This window comes from Corvus kubaryi, unplaced genomic scaffold, assembly GCF_017639235.1.
Source record: "Corvus kubaryi isolate FWS band 111438036 unplaced genomic scaffold, C.kubaryi_AGA036_p1.0 37237, whole genome shotgun sequence".
In the NCBI taxonomy this organism is placed as follows: Eukaryota; Metazoa; Chordata; class Aves; order Passeriformes; family Corvidae; genus Corvus; species Corvus kubaryi.
This window is the reverse complement of record NW_024581068.1, coordinates 227,691-242,169: the sequence shown is the minus strand read 5'-3', so window position 1 is coordinate 242,169 and position 14,479 is coordinate 227,691. Positions and strand designations below refer to the sequence as shown.

Below are 14,479 nucleotides of genomic sequence, written 5' to 3'. Positions count from 1 at the left end.
GTGTGGGGTGAATTAGGGTGATATGGGGTGCACTGGGGTGATGCAGGGTGCCCCATGTCCGTGTGGGGTGAATTAGGGTGATATGGGGTGCACTGGGGCGATGCAGGGTGCCCCACATCGATGTGGGGTGAATTAGGGTGATATGGGGTGCACTGTGGTGATGCAGGGTGCCCCATGTCCGTGTGGGGTGCAGCAGGGTGATATGGGGTGCACTGTGGTGATGCAGGGTGCCCCATGTCCGTGTGGGGTGACACAGGGTGGCACTGGGTGCCCCAAGGCCGTTCGGGGGACATCAAGGCCCTGCCGGAGGGGACCCCACGGGCTCTGGGCTGGGGGTGGCCGCGGGCAGAGCCCCCCCTGACCCCCCGTGCTGTGTTGCAGAAGGCAGCCGGGTACCACCTGGACCTCTTCTGGGTGGGCATCCTGATGGCCGTGTGCTCCTTCATGGGGCTGCCCTGGTACGTGGCCGCCACCGTCATCTCCATCGCCCACATCGACAGCCTCAAGATGGAGACCGAGACCAGCGCCCCGGGGGAGCAGCCCCAGTTCCTGGGGGTCAGGTCAGGGGGGGCTAAGCTGGGTCTGAGCAGTGTCCCGGAGCCGGGGGGACATCCCTGTCCTGGGGGGATGAGGGACAGCACGGCCGGACGAGGGAGGGGATGGCCCCGCTCTGCTCTGGGCCGGGGCGGCCTCACCTCAAACATCGTGAGCGGTTTTGGGGTGACACGGTGTGAGCGGGACACGGAATTTGGGGTGACACGGTGTGAGCAGGACACGGAATTGCTGGAGAGGGTCTGAAGGAGGGACCTGGGGATGGGGAAGGGTCACTCGAGGAGTGGCTGAGGGCGCTTGGAACGTTCAGCTGCAGAAACTGAGGGACACCCATTGAGCTCTGCAGCTTCCTCCTGAGGGGCAGCTCCGATCCCTGCTCCGTGGGACAGGGACAGAGCCAGGGAGCGGCTGGAGCTGGGCCAGGGAGGGTCAGGATGGATTTTGGGAAAGGCTCTTCCTCCAGATGGTGCTGGGCACTGCCCAGGCTGCCCAGGGAATGGGCATGGCCCCGAGGCTGCTCCAGGAGCGTTTGGATTTTGGGGTGTCTGTGCAGGGAGAGGGGCTGGATCAATGATCCCAGTGGATCAATCCCCTTCCCACTCGTGATTCCGTGGTTCCTCGGGGTGGCTGATCCTGCTTCCATCCCCGTTCCAGGGAGCAGAGGGTGACCGGCATCATCGTCTTCGTGCTGACGGGGATTTCGGTTTTCCTGGCTCCCATCCTGAAGGTAAAACATTCCCGTTCCCCCCTTCCCCGCCGAGATCCGGTGATACGGCAGTAAAAAAGCCAGATTCTGCCCCATCCTCGTGACCTCCAGCGCTGGTCCCTGTCCCTGGGAAGGAGCTGCTGCCTTCCCTGAGGTCAGGGCCGCGGTTTCTCCCTGTTCCCAGTACATTCCCATGCCGGTGCTCTACGGGGTCTTCCTCTACATGGGCGTGGCATCGCTGAACGGCATCCAGGTGAGTGCCCTTCCTCCTCCTCCTCCTCCTCACTGGCCAGGGACTGGCCCACACTGGCTCAAAAAGGAGGATTTGTACTCCAAAATCTCTGCACGTGTGATGGCAGATACCCCAAACCCTCTGAGAAGCACCAAAAAGCCCCAAATTCCCCCAGTTTTGGGGACCAAAAGAGGCTTTTCCAGGGCAGCCTGGATTGGGTTGAGCATCAATCCCGGGCCTTCCTCCCTCAGCAGTTTTGGGATCGCTTCAAGCTCTTCCTCCATTTTGGGACTAAAAGCGGGTTTTTCTGTGGGGTGGATCTGAGGATTAACTCCGACCTTCCCCCCCTGGCAGTTTTGGGATCGCTGCAAGCTCTTCCTGATGCCGGCCAAGCACCAGCCCGACTACGTGTTCCTGCGGCACGTCCCGCTGCGCCGCATCCACCTCTTCACCCTGGTGCAGATCGTCTGCCTGGCCGTGCTCTGGATCCTCAAATCCACCGTGGCCGCCATCATCTTCCCCGTCATGGTAATCCCATCCTTGCTCCAAAGGGTTTTTTTGGGATTTGATGGAATTTTTGGTGTGGTCCCACCGTGGCCGCCATCACGGTAATCCCATCCTCATTCCACAGGGTTTTTTTGGGATTTAATGGAATTTTTGGCGTGGTCCCACCGTAGCCACCATCATCTTCCCCATCATGGTAATCCCATCCTCGTTCCACAGGGGTTTTTTGGGATTTGATGGAATTTTTGGCGTGGTCCCACCGTGGCCGCCATCATGGTAATCCCATCCTCGTTGGGAAGGGTTTTTTTTGGAATTTGATGGAATTTTTGGTGTGGTCCCACCATGGCCACCATCACGGTAATCCCATCGTCATTCCACAGGGTTTTTCTGGAATTTAATGGAATTTTTGGCGTGGTCCCACCGTAGCCACCATCATCTTTCCCATCATGGAAATTCCATCCTCGTTGGGAAGGGGTTTTTTTGGGATTTGAGGATGATTTGGTGCGGTCCCACCGTGGCCGCCATCATCTTCCCTGTCAAGATAATCCCATCCTCATTCCAAAGGGTTTTTTTGGGGTTTAAGGGATCTTTGGCATGGTCCCACCGTGGCCACCATCATCTTCCCCATCAAGGTAATCCCATCTGCACTCCAAAAGGTTTTTTTGGGATTTAATGGAATTTTTGGCATGGTCCTACCATGGCCGCCATCATCTTCCCCATCATGGAAATTCCATCCTTGCTGGGAAGGGTTTTTTTTGGGGGTTTAAGGGGTTTTTAGCTTGGTGGTCACCAGGTCTTGGGTTGAGCGACGCTCTTGGACCTCTCCCCTGTCAGATCTTGGCCCTGATCCTGGTGAGGAGGCTCCTGGATTTCGTCTTCTCCCAACATGACCTGGCCTGGATCGACAACATCATCCCCGAGAAGGAGAAGAAGAAGGAGGATGACAAAAAGAAGAAGAAAAAAGGCAACAAAGGCGACAGCAGCAGCGACGAGGAGGTGGGCGCGGGGTCACCGGGGGGCTCCTGAGGACAGCGGGGACATCCCAGAGCTGGGGAGGGAAAATTCCCACTGCAACCTGCGGGTTTGGGATGAAAGCCTTTGATCCCTGGAGCTGTTCGGCTGCACGGACAGAACCGGCTGAGCGAGGAGCTCAGGGGCTGGCAGGAGGCTCTGAGGAATGTCCCGAAAGCTGGAAAATCACGGCAAAAAAAAAGAAATCCTCAGGGAGAAGAGGCCAAACGCCCCGGTTTAGGGCACGGCATCCATCGCTCAAAGCCTCGTTACCCAAACCCCTGCCCCAGGATTTGGGAAGAGGAAGGCAAAGCCTCCTCCTCCACCTCCTCCTCTGGAGGTTTCGGGTCCCTTTGGGTGCTCCAGGTGCTCTCAGAGCCCCCCAGGCACTGCCTTCACCAGGAATTTCCCCGTTTCTTCCCCAGTTCCCACCTCCCTCAGTCATTAAGATCCCCATGGAGCCCCTGCCAGCGCAGCCCCGAAACGGGGGCCCCCATTGCCTGAGCCGTAAGTAACGAGCCCAGGAGCCTCTCCCGCGTCCCCTGCCGCTTCCTAATCCCTCCCGTGGGCTCCGCTCGGCACTAACCCCGCTGGGACACGCAGCCCGGATCCCTCCTGCCTCACCAGGATCAGGGAAAAACCCAGGCGGGGAGAGGCGCAAGAGTGGGAGCTGCCAGAGCACCTCTCATCCCAAGGCCTGGGGATCGCCAAGATTTCCTTAAATCTCAAAAGAAAAAATCCGGGAATCTCCTGGGTTTTGTCGCCTCCGAGCTGGTGCTGATGGGGCTTTGTGAAAAATATCTGCGTTTGGGATCATTTGGAGCCCCCAAAAGCCACTTGTGTCGGAGTTACCCGCCTGGGAAAGAGCAGATTTGGCTCCACCTCCACCAAAACTCCGCGGGATAAATTTGGGGGCAGTTTGTTCCAGGCTGCATCACGAGCTCGGTTTAACTCCTCCGCTCTGCGCTCACACCGCTGCCAGCAGGGCCTTTCCTCTCAAATCACCCCCAAAACCAGCAATTCCCAGATTTCCTCCTCCTCCTCCGCCGCCCGCGGGACCTGCTGGCAGCTGGGAGTGGGGGCCAGGGGGCTTTTTGGGGTCACCTGGGGAATGTTTCACCTCCGTGTCCCCCCAGGAGAGAGGGCCTCCACCTGGAGCTTTGCGTTCTGACTCCTCCCCGAACAGTTCGGATATGGATCGCAGGTAACGGGCCCCCAGCGGGCTCACCCTCCCTGTCCCCATCCCTGGGGGAGAATTTTGGGATCCCCGGCTGATCCTCCCGGCGGAGCTCCGCCCCTGAGCGATTCCCACCTATCCAAGCAGATTGTGGCAGCATCGCTCTGGATTTGGGGTGGTTTTGGGGTCCCCACCGTGGGGTTGCTGGGAGCTGCACCAGAGGGTTTGGGGCTATGAAACTGCTGAGGGACAGCCACAGGGATTTTTCAGACTGGGACGCCTCCAAATCCTGAAATTTTGGGATTATCCTCCGCAAATTCTGCGGGTTGACGGCAAAACACCGGATTTTCGTTCATTTCTCGGAGGTAGCCCGGAATAAAACCCAAAACTTTTCCAAAGGGCGTTGAAAGGATGATCTAAAGAGGAAGCCTTTAAAGGAAAGCTTCCAGGGGCCCAGTGCGGGGATGTGCACACGCGAGGCAGGATTTCCACAATGTTTATGAGTAATTAACGAGTATCTCTAACAAATATTGTCCAATTAGGGGAGCAGTGGCTGGGTGGAGAATTTCCCCCGAGTTCTGCCTCACTGGAGTTGTTCCAATGGGGCTTCTTTGCCTTCTGAGTTCTGGTGGAGAACAAAATATCCTCGTCAGGCTTCTTAAGAATAAATGTAATTCTAATCAGCATTAGAAGGGTTAACTTATTATCCCAAAATAGGAGAGAAAGGGTGGGGAAAAATACCAAAAATATACACATGGATTAAGAGTCTAGAAAAGAACATTAATATATGAAAAATATACATGAATAATATATAAATAGGGGAAAAATAGAGGGAAAATAGAGGACAATATAGGGAAAATAATATTGGGAAAATATAGGGAAAACATATGAAAAATATAGGGAAAATATAGGAAAAAGGGAAAATAATATTGGGAAAATATAGGGAAATATATTAAAATATATGAAAAATATATGAAAAATAAAGGGAAAATAATATTGGGAAAATATATTAAAATATAGGGAAAATATATTAAAAATATAGGGAAAATATAGGGAAAATAATATTGGGAAAATATATGGAAAATATAGGGAAAATATATTAAAATATAGGGAAAATATATTGAAATATAGGGAAAATATGGGAAAAATATTGGGAAGATAATATAGGGAAAATATATGAAAAATATAGGGGAAATATAGGGAAAGTATTGGGGAAATAATAGGGAAAATATAGGGAAAATAATATAGGGAAAACACATGAAAAATATATGGGGAAAAAAAGACATAAAAATAGATGAAAAAGATATATAAAAAAATCGATGGAAAATATAGGAAGAATACATGAAAAAAATATACAAAAAAAGCTCCAAATCTTCGGGCATCAGCATCACCCGGAGCGTCTCCCCAGGGCGGGTTCGGGGTGGGGGCACCACCCCTGGCTGCTCACCCCCTCTCCCCTCCTGCCCCCCAGTATCACCCTTCACCTGAAGATCTCGTGCCCGTCGTCTCCCGCCTTTAACTACTCCCGAAACCCCATCTGTGCCGTGCCCCAGGTGAAGATCGAGATGGAGTCGGACTACGAGGACACCGACACGGAGAAGGCTCCTCGGGACATGGGCAGTGAGACCACGCTATAGCCCGGCCCGCCCCCGCCTCTCTCGATTTTATATATATATATATATATATATATCGATATCGCCATATTCATATATATATATATAAAGGAAATCGGGCGTGTTCTTCTCTGCCGGGCGCAGGAGGCCCCGGGGGTCCCGTGCTCCGGTAGATTTTGGGGTCACGCGCTGTGGAATTCCCTCCCTTCCCGCTGGGCGAAGGCATCGCCACTGGCGGCGAAACGGGGCCGCAAAGGCGGAATTGGTGATTTTGGCCCCGTCTCGGAGCTGCGGGAGCAGCCGGGATGTGCCGATGGAAACATCCTGGGGTGCTTTTAGGGTGGGAGGAGGAGGTTTGCGCGGCTGAGAGGGAGGGGGAGAGCTGTTCCCTGTTCCCAAATCCCTGGAATCACCACGTGGCTCCTGGGGAGCCCCGCTCTGCGGAGGGAATGGGGTGACGGCGGGGAGGATGTGTGGGACAAAAGCGGCTGCTCCAAAGCGTGCTGGGGCATCCAGGAGTGGGACCCGGCTCTGCTGGGATGGGGAGGAGGAGGAGGAGGGGGAGGAGGGGGAGGAGGAAGAAGAATCTGGGTTGGGGATGAGGAGGAGGAAGCACCTGGGGTGGGGACGAAGAGGAGGAGGCAGCTGGGATGGGGATGAAGGAGAAGAAGGCTCCTGGGATGAGGAGAAGGCAGCTGGGATAGGGATGAAGAGGAGGAGGCGGCTCCTGGGATAGGGATGAAGAGGAGGAGGCTCCTGGGATGAGGAGAAGGCAGCTGGCATGGGGATGAAGAGGAGGAGGAAGCACAGCAGGATGGAGAGGAGCCGGTGCCCGGGGAGGGAAGGGACGGAGGAGGAGCAGCTCAGGGTGTTTTGCCACTTGAGGGCAACAAAGGGCGACAACAGCCGGGCCCTGGAGAGAACGAGTGGGCAGGGAATGGGAATGGGAATGGTTTCTGTAGGGGATGGGAATGGTTTCTGAGGGAATCAGGAATGGTTCCTGAGAGGATGGGAATGGTTCCTGCAGGGAATGGTTCCTGCAGGGAATTGGGAATGGTTTCTGCAGGGGATGGGAATGGTTCCTGCAGGGGATAGGAACGGTTCCTGAGGGGATGGGAATGGTTTCTGAGGGAATCAGGAACAGTTTCTGATGGAATCCAGGGTGGATTCCGCAGGGAAATGGGAACGGCGGCTGCAGCGAAGCCGTTCGGTTGCCCATCCCCACATCCTCCCCGCTCCCTCTCCCCGGCTCGGGAACAGCTCCATCCCTCCCTCCAGCCCTCCTCTCCCCGGAGGAATCCCGGGATCCTCTCTCGCTCTGCTGCCCAGCCCGTGCTGGGGGCTCCACTCCCACTCCAGCTCCTCGCTCCCGGTCATTCCCACCTGGCTCAGCAGCAGTGGGAGCAGGAGGGGAGAGCAGCCCCTGCCCCCTGCGCTGCCAGGCTCGTCCAGCAGCTCCCTCACCCTGTCCAGCGGCATTTTGGGGTCCACAGGGGGCTCTTCCCACCCGGGAAAGGAAGGGAAGGGAGCAGGTCGGGACCCAGGCAGGCTCCCACCACTTTTTTTCCAGCAGTGCCGAGGCTTTAAAGGATTTTTGTCCACCCACGGCCCAGGCCCAGCCATGGTTTAGAAACCCTGGTCCGAGCACCCCTCACACCCAGCTCTTTTTCTCATTTTGCCTGGATGAATCCTTCATTTTTTTTTTCTTCCCTCTATTCCCAACCTCCCAGAGCCCCCAGACCCTTCCCACGAGCAGAACCGACCTGCCCGACACTCACACCAGCAGCACTGGGGTTCTTCTGGGACACCAGTCACACACTGGGACACCAGTCACACACTGGGACACCAGTTAAACACCAACTGGGACACCAGTCACACACCAACTGGGACACCAGTCACACACCGACTGGGACACCAGTTAAACACCGACTGGGATACCAGTCACACACCGACTGGGACACCAGGTAAATACTGCACTGGGACACCAGTCACACACTGGGACACCAGTTAAACATCGACTGGGACACGTCACACACCACGACTGGGACACCAGTTAAACACCGCAACTGGGACACCAGTCCCACACTGGGACACCAATCCCACACTGGGACACCAGTTAAACACCAACTGGGACACCAGTCCCACACCGACTAGGACACCAGTCCCATACTGGGACACCAGTTAAACACTGACTAGGACACCAGTCCCACAGATACTGGGACACCAGTCACATACTGGGACTCCAGTCCCACAGCGTACCCGTTCCGCCCCCTGGCACGGACAGCTCCCTGTAAATACTCGGATCCGACACACGCTTGGAGGCAGTTTCCTACTTAGAGCAGATTTTTGTTCTGGTTCAGGTGCAGCTCCTGGGGACTCGTGGTGAGAGCAATGACCCAGCCTTGCCCTGGCACGGTTAAACGCTGCCAGGAGCGCCCCGAACTCGAGGGCACCGTGTCTCCTTCTGTAGCTTTCTGTAGCCACCCCGTGGTAGCTGAGTGTGGTCCAGGTCGGCTTTCGCATTTGCATCGAGCAGGTTTCATTCGCTGGCTCCAGCAGCTCTGCTTCCCAGGCTTTGTGGGCTCTGGGAGCTGGGCCGTAGGGCAGAGCTGAAGCCACTCCAGGCTGCTTTTCGGGCTCAGTTTGTCCCTTTCTGGCGAGGTTTCCCATGAGGTTTTGGGGTTTTTTTGTACAAGCAAAGCGCAGCAGTCTCAGCTCAGCCGCCTCCAGCACGGCACCACTTGAACCATTTTGTATTTCTCGGTGATACATCCCAATAAAAACCTCGTTTCCATGATTCCCAGCTCTCTGTGTCTTTCTGGGGCGGATCCAGGAATCCCAACTTTCCCTCCCCACGGGATTTTGGCAGGAGAGGGTCAACACTGGGGGTGCAGCACCAGCAGCACCTCCAGCCCCTTTTAGAACCCTAAAAATGAGGAAAAAACCTCCAAGATCATCAAGTCTGGCATGAAAACAAAGCTCTCCTGCTCTGGGAAAGGTGGGATCAGTCATTCCAGGGAGGGGAGAGTCCAAGATTCACCTCACTGCCCTCGGATAATCCTGCAGGGACGTTTTTCCCGAGGTTCATGTTCACAGGATAATCAAAGCTTACAAACAAACTCCTTTATCCTCACCCAGATTTAGCTGGAATCACTCAGAAAGCTGGACAGGATTTGGCCAGGCAGGGAAGGATGAGATTTGTCCTCTTTCCAGCCCAGGTGGAGCAGTTTTGTCTCTCTGGGTGGGAGCCAGACCCTGCCCTGCTCAGCAAGGGACAAGAGGCAGCTCCCAAAGGCTGGACAAACAAAAGCCCCTGTTCCTTTCCAGGACTGAAACCATTGCTCAGCAATAATTCCAGGGCACAAAGATGATTTATTTTTTGTCTTCTCACACTTTATTTAGCCAGCCCACACTACTCACTAAGCACTCACACTTTACAACACAGTGCAGGACACCTCCCCCAGGCCCTGTGTGGGCACCAACCACCCCCCTCCCTCCCCCAGGTGTTCTTTGGTTAGGAAAAAAAGGCTTTTAAAAAAATTCACCACGCAAAGAGCAAAAAAAACCCCAGCCCAGCTGCACACTAGAACTTGTTACACCAGCCCTGCCCCTGCCAGGGCCTGCTCAGGCCCAGCACACAAATATGGCTTCAATTCTTCAACTGGTTTTTTTTCTTCAAGTAATTCTTCTACAGAAGAGCTTAAACTAAACATCCAGCACGGAGGAGGAACTCGGGAACGCCAGGAGCTGGGATTGTGAGAACAGAACCATCGAGGCCATCGCTGCGCATCCCACGGGATTGCCTCGGGAGGAGTGTGGATACTCCCAGCTCTGCCCGAGCTTCCAATAAATACCTGTGACCTCCGGGCAGGGAAAGAGCCCCGCATGCCAGACAATAAATAAAAATATTGCATTTTCTATCGGCCTGTTCAGGAGTCAGTCTGGAATGTTGAAAGGCAGAGGCCCTCGTTAGGCCCAGCTCTGAGGGGCCCTCCTTAGGCCCAGCTCTGAGGGGCCCTCCTTAGGCAGGGAGAGCCTCGAGCTCTTTGGGTTTCAGCAGCTTCTTGGCAGCGATGATGGTGTTTTTCATCAGCATGGCCACGGTCATGGGCCCCACGCCGCCGGGCACCGGCGTGATGTAACTCGCCTTCTTCCTCACCCCTGAGGGGAAAAGCGCAGCTTAAGGGCAAGGCAAGACTTTCCAGCCTAAAGCCACGCAGGTTCTGGCAGGATTAATGCTTTAGGAACAGGGTCCAGGTGTTTATTCCCTGTTGGCCAAGGGGGCACGGCCCAGTCTGTCCTGCATGGGTGTGAAAGCGGCTTAACTGCGAAGGCTGAGCTGGGGAAAAGCACCGAGCCAGGCCTAAAAGCACCAAGCAAGGCCTAAAAGCACAAGGGTCCAAAAGAGCAAAAAGCCGGGCCCAGAAGCACAAAGGTCTGAAAGCACAAAAAAGCTGGGCCCAAAAGTGCCAAAAAGTCAGGCCTAAAAGTGAGGCTGAAAAGCACAAAAAGCCAGGCCTGGGAGCCACAAAAAGCTGGGCCTAACAGCACCAAGCCAGGCCTAAAAGCACAAAGATCTGAAAGCGCCAGAAAGCTGGGCTTGAAAGCACCAAGGCCAAAAAGCACCAAAAGCCAGGCCTAGAAGGACCAGAAAGCCAGGTCCAAAAGTGCCAAAAAGCCAGGCCTAGAAGCATCAAAATCCGGGCCTAGAAGCACTAAGGCTTCAAAGTACCAAGGCCTAAAAGCACCAAAAAGCTGGGCCTGAAAGCACTAAGGCTTGAAAGCACTACAAGCCAGGCCTAAAAGCTGATTTCCAGCACAAAAACGCCAAACCCAAGAGCAGAGTTCAGAGCCCCAAGTGCGGAGGCTCCGGAGGCTCCTCTGGAGCACCCCATGGAATATCCCGGGATACGCCCCGGGACGCGGATGCACCGGAAGAACTGAGCTCAGCCTCCGTCCAGGCCTCCGGCCCCTCTCCCCAGCCCCCTCAGAAGCCGATCCAGAGCCTTTCCCTACCTTCAAAATCCACGTCCCCAACCAGCCTGGGCTTGGCAGTGACGGGATCCTGCACCCTCGTGATCCCCACGTCGATCACGGCGGCTCCTTCCTTGATCATGTCGGCTGTGATCAGGTTGGGGATGCCTGGAAAAGCACAACCACCCCGCTCAGTGGTGCCCTGATCCCCCTCATCCCGCGTTCCCAGCGTGTTCCAACCCACCTGCGCCTTCCTGCCTCCCTAAACAATGGGATTCAAGAATCTTACGGGGTTTTTTCCTCAACCTAAACCATCCTAAGAAATGCAATCCTAACCCCAGAGGCACAACTGGCGTTCACTGCAGGTGTTTCAAATTGCAAGAGGGGAAGTTTAGGTGGGATTTTTGGAAGGAATCTTTCCCTGGGAGGGTGGGAGGCCCTGGGCAGAGCAGCTGTGGCTGCCCTGGGAGCCCTGCAAGTATCCAAGGCCAGGCTTGGAAACCCTGATGTGGTGGAAAGGATGATCCTTAAGGTCCTTGCAGCCTGAACCGCTCTGTGATTTCTGTTTTCTGCCAGAGCTGCTCCCTGATAACCTCAGGGCACAGAGCAGGAATCCTCCCCCCAGGAGCTCTGGCAGAGCAGGCAGCACCACACCCCCCTCCACGGGGAAACCTTCCAACATTTCAGCTCCGCGGCTCTTCGGTGCCCATCTTCCAGCTGCCCCGAGGCAGTGCCCGAACCCATCCCAGCCGGGCACGGCTCTGGCTGTGCCAGGAAGGGCTGGCAGCAGCTCCCTGGGGCTCACCCAGCCTGTGAGGGTGGGGTGAGTGTCTGCTTCTGGCAGATATCGGGGGATCCACTCCCAGCCCGCCTTTATCTCCCTCTGCTCCGCTCACGCTTCCCCCGTCACTCCCACCCCGAGCCTGGAGCAGCGCCCGGCTCCGAGGGGATCCTGGTGCCCTGCAGGTGCCTCGGGAGCAGAGGCCACTTTTTGGGACCTTTTATTTCCCCTCCTCCCCACATAAACCCAGGCCCGATGGACAATAGAGGCTGTTGTTGTCCAGCTGCGTGGCAGGGCAGGCACAAAGGGTGTCAGGGACACCAGGCTGGGGGCGGGCACTGCTGGGTTCTGCAGGGCTCTATCCTTGGCTCCTCGGCATCCTCACCAAGGACCTGGGCTCAGGAGCAGGAGGAGCACTGGGTGTGCTGGTGACGCTGAGCTGGGAGCAGCTCTGGGCTGCCCGGAGGGCAGAGAGGCCCTCAGAGAGACCTGGGCAGGGCAGGGAGGGACAATCCCCAAACCTGTGGAGTTTAACCAGGGAAGGGCCAGATTCTGCCCTGGGGATGGGCACCCCTGGCTGGGTGGGTGGGCTCTGTGTGACAGGGACAGCACCCAGGGAACAGCCAGAGCTGGGCCAGGGCAGGCTCAGGCTGGATTTTGGGAAAGGTTCTTCCCCCAGAGGGTGCCGGGCACTGCCCCGAGGCTGCTCCAGGAGCGTTTGGACAGCGCTGCCAGGGATGCCCAGGGTGGGATTTTGGGGTGTCTGTGCAGGGCCAGGGGTTGGGTCAGGGATCCCAGTGGGTCCCTCTCACCCAAACACATTCCCTGATTCTCCATTCCTGCTGAGGATGGCATCAGCTGCTCCCTGCCAGGTGCTGCTTCCCACTCTAAAGGCAGAGCCCCAAACCGGGAACACCAAAAATGCGGCTCCGCCACACGAGAACCCAGCTCCAAGAGCCCCTCGCCTGCCGCCCCGAGAGCCCAGACCCTCCCAGAGGTCTGCCAGAGGACATTCCACGCCCAGCATTCCCAGCAGGATCACCCTGAGCCCTGCTGGGGCCCCCCTCACCTGCGGCTGCCACCACGATGTCCGCACGGATCGTGTGCTGCTTCAGCTGCTCCTTGGGCGTGTAGCGGTGCGAGATCGTCACCGTGGCGTCACCTGCGGTGACAAGGGCCGGGGACTCACACACAGCACCCAAACCCAGCCAGCATCTTCCCCTTCAAGGCCAGCCCTGAGTCCATCAGGAACGTCAGGGAACGGCCCCTGGAGGGAGAGGGAGGGATTTGGGGTGGAATGGGGCACGGAACTGCTGAAGGGTGCTCAGGGGGGACCTCCTGGCTCTCCACAGGATGACAGGAGAGGGCAGCCAGGGCAGGGACAGAACAAGATAAAAAAGCCTCGAGCTGTGCCAGGGGAAGTTTGGGTTGGATATCGGGAAAAAATTTATCATGGAAAGGTTGTAAAGCACTGGAAGAGGCTGCCCAGGGAAATGGCGGAGCGCCCGTCCCAGAGGTGTTCAAACCACGTGTGGATGCGGCACTTGAGGCCGGGGGCTGGTGGTGACCCTGGCTGAGGACCTGATGACCTCGGAGACCTTTTCCAACCTGAGCAACCCCGTGATTCCAGGACCGTGTGCAGGATTATGCCACCCTGGGCCAGCTCCCTGACCAAGGAGTGGCTGGGAGCGCTTTAGGAGGCTAAAGAGGAGAGCTGTGAGGTTCCTCCCTGAGGCCACCCCGCTCCTACCTCCGGGCCGCTCGTGGCTGCCGTCGGTGTGGAGCAGCATCGCGATCGGCATCCCCACGTTCTTGGACCTGCCTGCCACCACCACGTTCCTGCCCAGCGTTGGGATTCCTGCAGGGGACAAATCACAGAATCACAGCCTGTCCTGAGCTGGGAAGAACCCACTGGGATCCCTGACCCAACCCCTGGCCCTGCACAGACACCCCAAAATCATCCCACCCTGGGCATCTCTGGCAGCGCTGTCCAAACGCTCCTGGAGCAGCCTCAGGGCAGTGCCTGGCACCCTCTGGGGGAAGAACCTTTCCCAAAATCCAGCCTGAGCCTCCCTGGCCCAGCTCTGGCTGTTCCCTGGGTGCTGTCCCTCACACAGAGCCCACCCACCCAGCCAGGGGTGCCCATCCCCAGGGCAGAATCCGGCCCTTCCCTGGTTAAACTCCACAGGTTTGGGGATTGTCCCTCCCTGCCCTGCCCAGGTCTCTCTGAGGGCCTCTCTGCCCTCCGGGCAGCCCAGAGCTGCTCCCAGCTCAGCGTCACCAGCACACCCAGTGCTCCTCCCGCTCCTGAGCCCAGGTCCTTGGTGAGGATGCCGAGGAGCCCAGGGCCGAGGATGGAGCCCTGCAGAACCCAGCAGGTGCCACCGCAGTCCCTGATACCCTTTGTGCTGACCCACGAGCTCCCCCAGCACACAACGAACTTCTCCAGCTGGGAACCCTTAAAGCCGAGCTGGAATTATGCTGGGAATCAGCCAAATGCTGTAGCAGCAGCAGCTCTCACCTGTTCTCTTGATGATCTCCCAGACGCCCCAGGGCGTGGCAGGAAGCATGGAGTACTGGTCCAGGCACATGCGGCCCACGTTGATCACGTGGAAGCCGTCGACGTCCTTGTCCGGGCTCACGGCGTTGCAGACCTTGCGCTCGTCGATGTGCTCTGGGAGAGGGCAGCGAGCGCTCAGGGAGCAGCCCTGAGCCCGGGCTGTGCTGCCAGCCACGCTCGGCAGCTCTGGCCATGAGCTGCAACTGGGACCCCAAACTGGAGCTCTGACCCTGAGCCCTGAGCTGGAACTGGGACCCCAAATTGGAGCTCTGACCCTGAGCCCTGAGCTGCAATTGGGACCCCAAACTGGAGCTCTGACCCTGAGCCCTGAGCTGGAATTGGGACCCCAAACTGGAGCTCTGACCCCGA

The 14,479-nt window shown here is 57.0% G+C and overlaps 2 protein-coding genes and 1 long non-coding RNA gene across 6 annotated transcripts in view; 2 read left to right on the top strand and 1 right to left on the bottom strand.

Moving 5' to 3' along the window:
* Window positions 1-6,358, top strand: part of SLC4A5 (solute carrier family 4 member 5) — a 33,221-nt gene extending 26,863 nt beyond the window's left edge. For 3 of the 4 annotated variants that reach the window (XM_042023159.1, XM_042023156.1, XM_042023161.1), the window contains 7 exons: window positions 382-560; window positions 1,207-1,279; window positions 1,443-1,511; window positions 1,845-2,018; window positions 2,829-2,990; window positions 4,142-4,209; window positions 5,654-6,358. In XM_042023159.1, the coding sequence (XP_041879093.1) occupies window positions 382-560; window positions 1,207-1,279; window positions 1,443-1,511; window positions 1,845-2,018; window positions 2,829-2,990; window positions 4,142-4,209; window positions 5,654-5,819 (891 nt within the window). In that variant the 3' untranslated portion in view covers window positions 5,820-6,358. Of the gene's footprint in view, window positions 1-381; window positions 561-1,206; window positions 1,280-1,442; window positions 1,512-1,844; window positions 2,019-2,828; window positions 2,991-3,430; window positions 3,513-4,141; window positions 4,210-5,653 lie in introns of all 4 variants that reach the window. The other variant, XM_042023160.1, reaches the window with a different exon arrangement.
* Window positions 6,359-6,380: 22 nt separating this feature from the next.
* On the top strand, window positions 6,381-8,592 carry LOC121662231. Its single transcript, XR_006015239.1, has 2 exons — window positions 6,381-6,747; window positions 6,839-8,592. It is a non-coding gene; the product is annotated as an uncharacterized LOC121662231 (long non-coding RNA).
* Window positions 8,593-9,166: 574 nt separating this feature from the next.
* Window positions 9,167-14,479, bottom strand: part of MTHFD2 (methylenetetrahydrofolate dehydrogenase (NADP+ dependent) 2, methenyltetrahydrofolate cyclohydrolase) — a 9,006-nt gene continuing 3,693 nt past the window's right edge. The window contains exons 4-8 of the mRNA XM_042023162.1: window positions 14,072-14,224; window positions 13,301-13,408; window positions 12,620-12,712; window positions 10,812-10,937; window positions 9,167-9,956 (exon numbers count right to left, since the gene is read on the bottom strand). Of these exons, the coding sequence (XP_041879096.1) occupies window positions 9,817-9,956; window positions 10,812-10,937; window positions 12,620-12,712; window positions 13,301-13,408; window positions 14,072-14,224 (620 nt within the window). The 3' untranslated portion in view covers window positions 9,167-9,816. The remainder of the gene's footprint in view (window positions 9,957-10,811; window positions 10,938-12,619; window positions 12,713-13,300; window positions 13,409-14,071; window positions 14,225-14,479) is intronic.